The 14,466-nt window shown below is 34.5% G+C and overlaps 1 protein-coding gene across 1 annotated transcript; it reads right to left on the reverse strand.

The window, feature by feature from the left end:
* Positions 1-10,477: 10,477 nt before the first annotated feature.
* Positions 10,478-11,410, reverse strand: LOC119525518 (olfactory receptor 18-like). Its single transcript, XM_037824306.1, has one exon. The coding sequence runs from the start codon at positions 11,306-11,308 to the stop codon at positions 10,478-10,480; it is 831 nt and encodes a 276-aa protein (XP_037680234.1). The 5' UTR covers positions 11,309-11,410.
* Positions 11,411-14,466: the final 3,056 nt, after the last annotated feature.

Genomic DNA, 14,466 nt, shown 5'->3' on the forward strand with positions numbered 1-14,466 from the left:
CAAATACACTGATTTAATAATTGCTATACAAGATTGTGAAGCTTATTCCTGGCTTCACCCTCATTCAGTACCCTATAGGAATAAACATATACATAGAGACAATATGAAAGTAAAAAAATTAACAAAACTGATAAGACAAATGCTTTCATAAATTTCAAAATTCATGCAAAGTTAAATCATTGTGTGTGTGTGCTTTTTTAGGGGGAAAATGTAACACCTATACATTCCATTAATCTTTGTAAAAAAAATTTTATTACTGTTTCAAAATTCATTAACTAAAGTGACAAATATTTAGCATTATTCTAGCAAGTTTAGTTCTAATGGTAATTGTACATTGTAAACTGCTTAAAAATAATTTCTTAAATCATTTTGGTAGCTTTTAATATGAAATATAAAAAAATGTGCTTTTATTAAAAAGAAAAAAAAAAATTGTCCAGAAAAGATTTGATGGGTCTATCTTAAATTTTTAAGCTTTAGACAAACAAAAAATTAGTTTCCTCTCTTTAAAAGTAAAAAAAAAAAAATGTTTCCTAGGAGTATTGTTTATTTAGTAAGAAGTTATAAAAATTGTTTTTCTAAGTAATCAATGTAAAAGGAAGAAAATCTGTATTTTATCAAAATAACTTCTTGTACTTTGTGAGGGCTTTATCATGTCCTTGGTTGTTTAAACATATTCTTCGCACTTTTAAAAGAGCCAAATCTTTTCCTTAACTTTAGTTAAGTAAAAAACAAATACTATTTCAAACCTGACAGCTTTTAACATTTTCTTTCTCAAGTTCAAGCCCTAAAGAATTTCTTTGTATTCACAATAGTTGCAAAGAATGTGTTCTTTCATCTTAGAAAAAAATAAAATGCTAAAAATGGTTAAGTTCACTTAATATAAGTTTCATAAAAAAATAAACAATGTTATAAAATTTAAATTTTCTAACCTTTTGGTTACTGATCTGCATAATATTAAACAACAGTATAATACTGTGAGTTATGGTTTTAGTTATTTTATAAAATGCTATATGTTACAGAAACAGCCAAACTTCCTTGTGAGTTACATTTTTTTACTCTGATGCATCTCTAAAAGTGTTTGTAGTTAACAGCAAGTCAGAGCTTCATCTTCAACAACAACAAAAGACTTTTTAAAAAAGCACGGGAAGTATATAATTTATGTTCTACCCATTATCTAACATAACCCTAGTAAAAATGTAAAGAAAAAACTTAAACCTATGTTTTAATTAAAGTGCTTGCATGTTTAAACCAGTCTCCTAATGCTGTGCCTGCATGCTCTCTCCCCATCAGAGTTATTGACTAAACCTGTTTATATGGTCCCTAGGACTATAAGGGGTTCAAACCAGATCACATGGACATTCTCCAGAAGTAAATGGAAACATGCTGTTACTAAAAATCACTTTTTACTACAGACACCTTTGGATCTGCCTGCCAGAAAAAAACTTAGTTGCTTTGGCTCTTCAGTGGACACTGCCTCCAGACTGGCTCTGTTGTGTAGTGCCAGAATTATCAAATTTGTTCCAGAGTTATTAAAATTATAACAATTTTTCTAATTGTTCCAATGGAAACCTGAAGCTCATCATCCTGTTTTCCAAAGGACCAATAATGCTGTGCTACAACTGTACATTGAACATCTCTCCCAGAGCTATAATTGTCAGTGTGATGTGGTTGAAACCTAAAAGCATAAATAACACTAAGGCCTGCCCCTAAGAGGGGGCAGCATTTATAGTATTGCAAGGTTAACACCTGTGCTGGTTTGAATGTATTTGTTCCCCAAAATGCCATTATCTTTGATGCAATCTTGTGTGGGCAGACATATTAGTGTTGATTCAATTGTAATTCTTTGAGTGTTTCCATGGAGATGTGACCCACCCAACTATAGGTGATAACTCTGATTAGATAATTTCCATGAGTTATGGCCCCACTTATTCAGCATGGGCCTTGATTAGTTCACTGGAGCCCTATAAAAGCTCAGACAGGAGTGAGCTTGCTACAGCCATGAAGGACACTTGGAAGAACACACAGAGAGCTGAGAGCAACTGAGGGTAACATTTTGATGAGGAGCTTCAGGTAAGAGAGGACAAAACACCCCAAGAGCAACATTTTGGAGAATGCCATTTTGAAACATAACCTGGGAGCAAGTAAATGACAGTCACAAGCCTTCTGCGCTGACAGAGGTTTTCTGGACACCAATGGCCATCCTACAGTGAAGTTTCCCCCTTACTTTGGACACTGTATGGTCTTAAGACTGTAACTTTGTAACCAAATAAACCCCCTTTATAAAATACAATCCATATCTGGTGTTTTGCAAAAAGGCAGCGTTAGCAAACTGGAACAATACCCAATGAAACTCAGGAAAAACTTGTGCATTCATTAGCATTAAATGCTGCACATATATAGCAAATAAATATAATGACATCTCTTCAATATTAAATCATATGTTAATATTAATCATGTTAAAGATTATGATAAACTGAACTTATTTTCTGAGTGGTTAATGAATTTAGTATGAAATGGAGAATAGCCCTTATTAGCATGGGTTTTATTCTGCTTGCCGTATGTTTGTCTTATTGTTGTCTGTATTGTATCTGTGGGCTTATCTCCCAAGCAACTTCCAGATTAATATAAAAACCTCTTCACCCTTGCTCAGCAGGAAGCAGTTACAAAAAGTAAGTCCTTCACCCACTTTCCCTTTAATAAGAATTTCTCACAAGATACCATTTCTTAAGAATAAGAAAACATCTCATAAAAGGGGGGAGGGGTTAATAGCTGGATAAGTAAGAAATATTCAGTATAATTCTTCAGCTGGAAAATGCTTAGTATAGTCTTCAATAGCCAATAGGAAAAAAATAACTATTTATTAAGATCACACCACTCAAGCAGCCTTGAGTTTTTCTAAGCATAAAAAGCCCTTGTTAAAATAAGTTGCTGTTCCTCTAATTTCAACAACAAAAACTTGTTCATTGTTCCCAGGAACTTTCCCAGCATTGCCTGAAGTTATATATGAGGAATGTAACCATATAAACTCATAATCAGTACCTTCTTAAAAAACAAACCTGAATGAGAGGAGGACATCAAGATAACAGTTTCTTCCTTTTATTTTTTCCCTTCTGCTTTCTTCTTGATTATGCCCATTTCTTTGTCTGTTTTGGGTTATAAAAGCCCAAACCACCTTTCTTACTCTTAACTTGTCTTGGGGAATTTTCTGTAAACTTTTCAATAAACTCATTTTCTCACTAAAGCAAAGAGACTTGTTTCTCTGTTTGGGGTGGGATCAGGTAGGCCTGACTATTTGAAACCATGTTTTCTAATGGTATCAACCCCATGACACTGAGGCCCCAGGATCCCAGAATTAGCAGTTCACAGAGTCATAGGTTCATGTTAACCATGTAATTCAGTGGGGCACACATGGTCATGAATTGGTCATTGGCCATCTCTGTCAGGAGTAAGTTGTCTGTCTAGGCATCAAATAAATACAAATATTTAGAATAAAAATATGTGGTTGATGTTTCCTGTTTAGGTAATAACTTTGTTTTTTTTCTGGAGGTTTATGAGCATCTTTGGGACTGTGATAGAGGCAAAACAGATATCAGCAAAGGGCAGGCTGGAGAGAAGGAATTGCATGAACGTGTAGGACTGTAGGAGTGTAGGAGTGTAGGAGTGTAGGAGTGTAGGAGTCTAAGCTGATTACCAGGATGATGAGAAGGTTGCCAGTGAATGTGACCAGGTTACATGGTCAGTAAAAGAACAAGCAAAAAGTAATGAATCTCTGACTTTACAGAAAACCCCCAAAGTAGAAATTCTGAAACATGTGTTTGATTTCCAGGTTTCATTTGGATGAATGATCTTTCAGTACACAGGGAATAGAAATATTAAATTATAAACAGACTGACCACACAGAAATGAGTTTTCCTTTAATGGGATGTGATATAATCAAGAAAGTTCTTCCTTTGCCTATTAATCCTCAGTGGGGAAATGCTAATGCTTCCAAGTTTTACATTGCCACCACTACTTCCTGGAAACCTAATCTTAGAACAAAGGCAGTTGTACCCTCCATAGCCAGACTACTCAAACTACAGTCCATTGACCAGCAAGATAAGCATTAACTGGGATCTTCATAAGAGTGAGGAATCCCAGGCCTGACCTAGGTTTTCTGAATCAGAATCTGCATTTAACAGGATCCCTGCATGAATCACCTGCACATTTATGTATAAGCAACACTGGTGTAGAGCATCTGTGGCTTCTAGTCCTTTAGCTTCTCCTTCCATTTACACCTTCCCTCAATGACCTTTACTTAATGTAGTGGGAAAACAAGAGTTCAATGATTATTTTCTTTTTTCTGTCATCTCAGTGGACTTTTCATACACTGATCTCGACTATTGCAACCATTCTTGATGAACTCAAGGATTAATTTTCCTTGCTGTTTATTGAATAACTACCCCTTTTTCAATTGTTTCCTTTGCTTCAAGGATAATGTACTACCTTTTAAAATATATGCCCATTTTGTGAGCTTGTTTCATTGAATAGCCTGTTAGATATTATGATTATGTGTGCAATTTTAATTATTGTATGTCTATAATATCTTTTAACAATTCAGAAGTACAAGCCTTGTGGCATTATTCTTTTCTTTAATAATTTACTACATAGACATTCCAGCTTAGGAGATGAATTGAGTAAAATGTTGCCAAATTTCAAAAAAATCATTAGATTTTTAATTTGTCTCATACTAAACTTTTAAATTTTTTAGAAAGTATTATCATTTCTAGTTTTAATTACTCCTTTCATAAACAGACTTTATATGCCTTAAAATACTGTAGAATTTCTTGAAATATAATTTAAAAATTGGTGTAAGCATTATATATTATGTAAATCTTTTTCTCATATGCTGTTTGTTGAAGATCAGTATTTAGATTTTTAGTAGACATACATCAAACACATACAAACTTTACAAAATGTTTAAAAACTAGGTAGGAAAATACAACCAAATATTCCAAAATAAATTTTCAAAGAATCAAGTAAAATAATTAATATAAATGGATTACTAAAGAAATTAAAATGAGAAATGCCAGGAGCAAATTCTTTCACAAATACCAATTTCTGGCAAATGTAAATATGTGATATAAAAAAAAGGAGACAGAAATTCTGGCAATTAGGATACCTATAGAGAATTTGATTATACATGTGATGGATATTTTAATCCTGAAATGTTCCAGTCATATATACAGGTATGTATGTGTGTGAGTGTGTGTATGTGTATTCAACAAATTGAAAGTAGTGATTTTTGAGGGAAAATCTATTAACTCAAAATAAAATAGAATAGACACACAAAGAAGCAATTGAAGAATCAAGATTTACCTCACAAAATGAGACCTTGGGCAGAAAATAGAGAAATTCCCATCAACAATATAAAGAACAGTAGGACTCATGCTATGACTATGATCAATTAACAGTGGCCTGGAAGTTTATATATGCAAGAAGACCACTAATTGTACATGAGACTTAATGTTGGCAAAGCAAAATTATGTTTTGAAGATGATGACTGAAAACTGAAAACACTGATGGATAGCAACTGAAAATTATTAAAACTAATTAGTGATTTTGGTAAGTAGTGGTGTAAGACATAAATTTACAAAAATAATTAGCCTTAATATGTAATGCACTGATCAATTAGGAATGAGAATAGGAAAATGATTCCAATAAGAATATTAAAAAGATAGGAAAAGTGCTGAATATAGGAGGGATACTAAATTATTGATAACACTTGTAGATTAAATTAATTGAGATCCAGTCCTGTTTCAGGCATAACACTTAGGGCATATTGTTATGCATTGTATCATTTTGTCTTCTCACAAAACTCCAAAGGAGATATTGTTTTATTATACTCATTTTATAGATGATTGTTTGTTTATAGTGAAAGTTGTTGAGTGAACTTATGGATGTATCAATGAATGAATGAATATGTGCAACCTCTCTTATGAGAATGGCAGATTAAGTGATGAAATATGGAAATGCTGTCCTTTGCAGGCAAAATGAAGAGAAACATGGTAGCAAATTGATATTCTAAGTAATGAGGAAACCACTCTTCAGCTCTGGTGGGGGAAAAGAGAATTAATACCTGACTTCCATATTTATTACTCCCTGGTGATTTGACACTTTAAAAATTCATCATTTGGGATTGAGATACAAATCAATATTGGAATAAAATGACTATTGAATAATGCATTACCCAGAAGATTTAACCACCTTTATTTTAAGTTATATGGCAGTTGTTGAAGCCTAACTTATCTCAAGAAATTTGGTCATTGGTGAATTTATATCCAAAATTGTGTCTCACTCCACAATACAAGGCTAAATTTTCTTTTCTCTTCCTCTCTTTTCATTTTCTGCTTTAATTTTTGTTAAACTCACCCAAAGTGAGATAATATAAAGATAGAGGTCATAATAAAGAGACAATAAAAGCCCCATAAAAATTAATGCTATAGACTCCCACAGCTCTATTTTAATCTAGTCCTATGGGACATTCTTGGCAGGGCTGTAAACAGATGGTGTAGAAGCCAAATTTGTTCCCTTTGTTCCTGAGAATATGGAAGTGTGATCAGTAATCAACAGATTTATTGATTCATTACCTACACTGTCTCAAGCACTGAATATGCTCTGGGGAATCAGAAATGATTGATAGTCATTTCCCTCCAAACAGCATGTGTGAAGTGATCAGTGAAGGGAAATGGAGGTTGGGTTGATGAAGTCACTTGTGTCTAGAGATTCACTCTCCATGTTCATACCTGACTTTGCCCATTTTTACTCCAGGACCTTGTAAAAATTAGTTGAAAGGATATTCACTTTCTCCATATTTATGTAAAATAAACATAAAGTGTACTCTTTATTGGTGGTAACTATGCAGAATAATTGAAACAAGTTACATAGATCACTTAGTTCAGAGTCTGGAGCTGGAAAACCCTCCATATGGGTCATGACATCATGGACACATTCACCCCCCTCCTACACATCACTGCTTTTGTGATCATTCTGGGATGGACCTGGTCCACTTGAAAAGGATGCATTTCCTGCCATGGTGGCAACAGTGCTTATTGAAGTTAGGACCAAAGGTTGAGGAAATCAAAATTATTAATGGGACTTCTGAAATCCCCACTAGAACCAAGATCATAATCTTCATGGACCTCTGAGCTGATTGCATTTGGGGGCCCCCCACATGGCTATCTCAATTCTTATGGTTGTACTAATGATGAGGAAAAAATATTTCCAACAATCATGTCTAAATCAAATGTCTCCAAGACATTCACTTACCTGTCTCTCAACCTTTCTGGGGCATGACTGAGGATGCATGTGCAATGCCATTACTCTGCTGGATGAAAGAAAAGGCTGAGGCTCTGACCTCAATGTTGCAGGAAAACAGACTCAGGCATGGGCCTCCTGAAGCAGAGAATGAGTCTTGGTGGAGAGAACACCCATGGAGAACAATTACCTAGGATCAGCAATCTCTAATAGTGTAGAATACAGGTCAAATTTTTTAATGTTGGATGTCCTAAGAGCTTAAATCACAGAGTAGATAGATAGCCAAATTGGTAGATGTTATCTCAGTTTCTGAGGTCTTGTTAATATTAGTGGAACAGTAGAAAGAGAAGTTTCAGTGTCTTCAATGGAGCTTTGGCCTGTGTTCTTCTCAGGAGGAAGCTGTCATTTACCCCAGATCTGATTTCCAATTAGTGGGAATATTGAAATAAAGTTCAGACTCTAATGTAGAGAATCAGTATATGACATATATATCGAAAGTGCAGTGAAATTTTCAAGTAATTTGAGAGAAATTAAGACTTCCTACTACCCATGTGATTCTACTTACATTTTCTTATGTATTTTCTTAGTTATTTCTAAGAATAACTAATGTTCATTTCTATATGCCTTTGAAATGTTTTGGGGTTTTATGCATTGAGATTTATTAATTTTAATAATTTGAATGACTATACAGTGCTGCTTATATATATTGGTATATGTGACTTATTAGAAATCAACTGAATTTTGCACGCTAATTGGTAAATCAACATTTTGTTTAATATTGCAGGGCACTCAAGGTCTGAAAGCAAGTTGTCAGCAAGGATATTTTTTCCAGTCTCACTCACATGACTCATCATGATTCAGTTTCTTCTAGGCTATTCAGAAGAGGATTTTCTGCATTCTTTCCTTCCTGTGTCTCTCCAGGGGGAACACACAACAGAGACAGTTGGCTTCCATCTGAGCATGCAAGCAAGAAAGCAATGGAGTTCCAGAAGGATGAGATTCAGATTCCTTTAGTCTTCTAGAACACTAGTCTCAGAAGACCCATGTCTTTGACCACATTGTGATCATTGGAGGTGAGTCATTAGATCCTGCTACACTCAAGCATTGAAGGGAATGGATTTAAAAAAGGGCATGAACACCAGGAGGCAAGAGATATTGGGAGAATTGTAGATGCTGCCCACAACCCAGGCCTCATTAGGTATCAGAGCATTAGTCTTGAAAACAAAGCAAGACCTTGGAGATGACCCTCTTCTTTACAACACAATCCCCAATCCATATCACCAACATTCACAGGGCAAAAATACCTGGAAAGGAACTGGCACATGAAGACCTTCCTCTGTATTTGTTCCACTGTAGACCTCAACATGATTCAATTTCCATGCTGTCAGGAGAACCACCCTCGTGACTCCTAAACCAGCAGAGTCACTCCATCCACATCAGGCAACACTTCAGCCATTCCATGCCCAAATTCAACAAATATCCCCAGAGACTGTAATTTCTACTTAACTAAGAGTTTTATTTCCTTTATTCAGAGTCTATATTCTTTAGAATTTCATGTTCAAAAAATTCAAAGTCCTTAATAAAATGTGTTTTTTACTGATGTTGCTTTAGTAGTTGTTAGTAGATCTCCACAGAGAGGAACACTGAGACTGATTTGTCAATTCCTGGTTAGAAGAAAACTTAAATATGTATAACAAATTAGAATTGATATGGAAAAAAGATGCCATTTAGTGTATTTACATAATAGTTGGAGAGAAATATTTTAGAGACCAAATGCAAGTATGTACACATAGATTAAAGGGAGAAAGTTTACACATGGAGGTATTTTGGAATTCTAGTGCTATAATGAGTACAAGATATCACATTTTAAGTTTCTGCCAAAGCTTAGTGTAGAGAATGGCATGTGGAAACCAAAGACAGTTTGGTTCATTCCATGTTTTATTTTTCTAGATGCTAAAGTAGATACTATATAATGAGCTGGCTTTATAATAGGAATTTATTGACTCAGAAAATTAGAAGGCTTGCTTCCTTCTGGGCCAGCTTTCTTGATGGCAGAGAACATCTCTCATCTTCAGCTTTTCCATCAAAGGGTAATGCACATGGCAATGTATTCTCCCTTCTCATCTGGGTTCCACTGACTTCTGGCTTCAGGTTGCTCCCCAGGCTTTTATCTCCATCTGGCTTTCACTTTGCTTACAAAGGACACTAATAACCTGGATTGATGCCCACCTGATTCAGTAGGGCCATGCCTTAACTGAAGTTATATATTGAAGGGATTTTATTTACAATAGGTCTGACAGAATGTGGACCAACCCCAAAACATGTCCAAACTGGGGTACAAAATTCAACACAAAACATACATTAAAAAGAAAGATGAGTTTTTAGATTTCACAATTCCCACTCTTATGATGCATATCCTTTAGGAAACAGCAATTTGTTATACTATATGAATTATTCTTGCACATATTAGATTGGGTTTAGCAGATCACTCTGAATGACACTGTTAATAAAAGCAAACAATATATTTTGATCCACAACATTTCTTAGGTTTTTGTATAGAATATATCATGGAAAGGAGGAAGGAAAATGTTGGATGCAAGGATGGCAAATATTTTTTAAATTTTCTTGTAAGAAAATGCATAATTTATTCATCATTTTCAGAGTAGATATGGTATATATTTCTACTCTCCCTATAATAGATTTTGAGTAGAGGAAAATTGGTATTCAGGCTTTGCTTTGGATTGTTCTCCCTCTAATTTTATAAACATTAAAGTATAATGGGTTGTCAGATAAACAGGTTAAAATATAGTATAAGTTCAAATAATTTAATTGAATGGAATGCCCTTAGAGTAGGTGATCACAGTGAAGATACCTATATTTGATGGGAGTTTACCATGTGCATACATTATTTGTAAATCCTGAAGTGATGTAAGTTAAACTAAATGTAACTAGAAATAAAGAAATAAAGTCTTGACATTTAAATAACATATACTAGCAACAGGAATCATACAGCAGCCCAAAAAATTGTGGCAAAGAGCAATGGGGAAAAATGAGATGAAAAGAGAAAATAAAACCATTAGAGGAATAAAAAATTCTGTGACCAAAGAGGCATACTTTACTTTCCAGATAATGGTTTTCTGTGTTTTCTTATACACAAACCTAAAAATAAGGCACAGTACTGAAATTAGGGTGTTCTCTTTAAGATCCTCCCCAGGGCCATCTTGATGTCCCTGTTCCTCAGGCTGTAGATAAAGGGGTTCAGCATGGGAGCAACCAGTGTATACATCACTGAGGCCACTGCACTCCTTCTGGTTGAATCTGAGTAAACTGAACTCAGGTACACTCCCATGCCAGTACCATAAAATAAGCAAACTACTGTTAGGTGAGAGCCACAGGTTGTAAAGATTTTATACCTCCCACATGGGGTTGGGACTCTCAGAATGGAGGAAACTATTTGAGTATAAGAGAAAATGATCAGTGAGACTGGAATTCCACCAAAGATGGCACCATGAAAACATATTAATATGTTATTGGTGGAGGTGTCAGAACAGGCAAGTTTGAGTAGTTGAGGAGGGTCACAGAAGAAATGAGGAATCTCCACATCTGAACAGAACTTTAGCTGTGACATCATTAAGCAGTGCACCAGGGAGTATAAAAGACTGATGATAAAAGAAAGCAGAACCAGCAGGCCACTCTGCTGGGGGTTCATGGTGACTGTATAGTGGAGGGGGTGACAGATTGCCACAAACCTGTCATAGGCCATCACTGTCAGAAGTAGGCTGTCCAAACATCCAAAAAGATAAAAGAAATACAATTGAATCAGGCAACCTGTATAGGAGATGACACCACAGTGAGTGTGGATATCCATAAGCATCTTTGGGACTGTGGTAGAGGTGAAATTGATGTCAGCCAAGGACAGGTTGAAGAGGAAGAAGTACATGGGGGTGTGGAGGTGGGCATCAGAGATGACAGTCAGCATGATGAGTAGGTTACCCAGTACAGTGATCAGGTACATGGATAAAAACAGCCCAAATAGGAGGGGTTGTAGTTCTGGTTCAGCCGAGAGCCCTAAGAGGATGAATTCTGAAACACTGGTTAGATTCTGTGATTTCACAAAACAGAGTCAAATTTGGAAAAGAAAAGCAGATTGTTATAAGGAAATTGTATACAGACATCCATAACTGTGCCTTAATTTCAAATTCAAGTAATTCATTTATAAAGTATTCACACTTGAGAAACATCTACACCCTGGTATGATAACAATACTCATTTGTTACAAACCTATTCTTTGTAGAACCACTTTTCATTTGTTTATTGGCTTTTCAACTGTTTCTCTAAATCCTAAAGTGATGCAAGTAAAACTAAATTTGACTATAAATGAAGAAATAAATCTTGACAGGTAAATAACATATCCTAGCCACAGGATATGTTATATAGATACTGGGGGCAGAAGATAGGGTTGAGAAAATCCATGAACATAGTTCAATATTTGTTTCCTCCATTGAAGAAACAGAAGGGAAGAACAGAAATCTTTCTTTAAAAATAAAATGATCCTATTAAAGGACATAAGAACACAGTTGAATATTCTTTATTTTATTGAAATGTATTGAAATAAATTCTGATATTGTATAATTTATGAATTCATATGAATATGAATATGAGCTATGTAATAAATGGTCCCATCGATTTTTTTAAAAAAATTGATGCCTAACAATATTTAGGTCTCCCTGCTTCTGTTTCTTTCTGTCCCACATATGGTGAAGGTGATAAGACACCATAGTTCTCTCTCCTTTGGCATTAAACAGAAATTTAAACCAAGCAAGACAAAGTCCTGGCCTGAGGACTCTGAACCCAATCTCACCCAATAACCACAAAAAAAACAGCAATCCTGCCATTTATGTTTCTTCTTTAAACCATTTTTAGACCAGGTTTTGAGTCCTAGCCTTCTCTACACACAAAGGCATATACTGTAGGTAATAACCTTTCCATAAACTCTTAGTGTGTATGTGTGCATAAATGTGTGTGTGTGTGTGTGTGTGTAAACATCATTATTTTTGATATTTGAAGCAATGTATTGTGTGGCAGACAACACTGTGGCTTCAAAATCATCAGAAACACCACAAAACTTGATTCTATACTAAAATTAAGTGCATTTAATCAATTGACTTCTATATATAGAATAATTGAAATTACATTAGAGGATTGCTGAAAGGAAAGTAAAATGAGATAGAGAGCATACTCAGTGCAGTGTTCTCTATCCTGGTTTATCATTGTAAATACCCATGGTTTTGTTAAAATATACAGACCCAAAGCTACAGTTGAGGACCAATGGTATCAGAAGTTCTACAAAGGAGGCCTCTAGAGTAATGAATCATTTCCCTAGAAAAATGTCAGGAACACAGAAATGCTCCATTAATTTCACCCATTATTATTATCATGACTAGCCAAGAACCATATTAAAAATTCAAATATTTACTTGAAATTGTATAGAGATTTAAGCTGTGGCTAATAACATCTGACTTTCCTCCTATCCCTGCATTATCCCTTTAATTTGCATCTGTCCCTCTAGGACAACCACTGTCATGAATATGCTTGGTATATTTACCTGATAATGTTTCTATGACATTAGCACTGATATAACTATTCACAAAGAGTTTTCTTGCAAATTTTCCTCAGTAGTTTTTACTAAATACATGACCACTAATACATTCTTGTTTACTACAACATTATGTTTAATGTCTCTCTGTGCATTACATACATATAGTTAAAATCTAGTTTAACTGAAGCATGCTATTACCTCAGGGATGAGCATCACTTTATTTGTCAATTTCTTATTTTAAAAATCCTTTAAAAATTCTCCTTCCACTCTCCATCCACACAATTGAGAATTTCTATAATGTAAATTCATGAAGTGTTCTTGTATGAGTAGTAATCTATGCATGTTCAAGTTTACTATTAATTGCCTATATTTGTTTCATAATATGAAATTCAAACTTAATGACTTGCTCTAATTGTTAAGCTCTAGAATCAGAAATACACCTGGTATTGTTTTAGTAATAGTCATAATATTATTGCTGCATGTGAAACTTCCATCCTGAATAGCAGCTATTTATATTCTCAGATTCCAAACTATACTGTATAAAGTAGTACTACTCATGGGAAACCCAATGGTGCACTGTATTTATTGTGTCAAAAGCCCTTAAAAGCAAAGCTCATTTGGCATTTTCATAGATAAATTCACTCCCAGTAAAGAGGAGAAATTCATAGTTTTGCTTCTGTTTGCTCTCTGGGACCAAAACTGGTTTGAAGAACAAAGAAAAATCCTTTATGGTGGAGGGGGCTAAAGAACAAATATATGAGTTACATATCTTTAATATCCTGAAAATTTTGGCACTTAATAAATATCCAATCAGAATTTTTATATTAGATTTTAATGATAATTTTAGGGACAGTTCTATTAATAGGATACTATTCCAAAAAGTATTGCTTACCTTTTTTTAACTATATGTCAGATATGTGGAAGACTATCCTATCTTCAGAAATTGAAATGTGGAAAAATGGAATATTAAAATGTGTCTCAGACTGCAAAATAAGATGTACTTTCCCCTTGTTCTCCTCCATTTAGTCTTATTGCTTTAATTTTCATGAAACCCTCTCAAATTTTTGAATAATATAATATTGGAGAGCCTATTAAATGAATAATAGGTTCTGCAGAAAAGCCATGACAAAAAACATTAAAGCACTATTTCTTCTTGTCTCTAGATCTACTGCATCTCTTTGGAGGGGGTGAAGGCACAGGTAGCCACTCATTTAGTAGGAGTCATAATAAATGCACTTTCTCCCTGTGAAGTTAAAAATGTAATCAATATTTAGGTAATATTTTTTATTTGGTTGCCACCATGCACTATATAGTCTCTAGGGAATCATATGAATGGAACTTAGTGATTTCTCTCCAAGCACTCTGACTTTAGAGACAACAAAAATTGAATTATACATTGGATTAAAGGGAGAGTACTGAACAGTTATTCTGTGTCTGGAGTGTCAATAGCCAAGTTCAACTTGTTGTGACCCCTTTCTTCACTAGAACTTGTAAAAAAATTAAATAAAAATGACATCCTCACTTCTTCATCTGAAAAAGCTATAAAATTTGCAATTTTTGGAGGGATGATTATG

This window comes from Choloepus didactylus (genome assembly GCF_015220235.1).
Source record: "Choloepus didactylus isolate mChoDid1 chromosome 25 unlocalized genomic scaffold, mChoDid1.pri SUPER_25_unloc2, whole genome shotgun sequence".
NCBI classification, from domain to species: domain Eukaryota; kingdom Metazoa; phylum Chordata; class Mammalia; order Pilosa; family Megalonychidae; genus Choloepus; species Choloepus didactylus.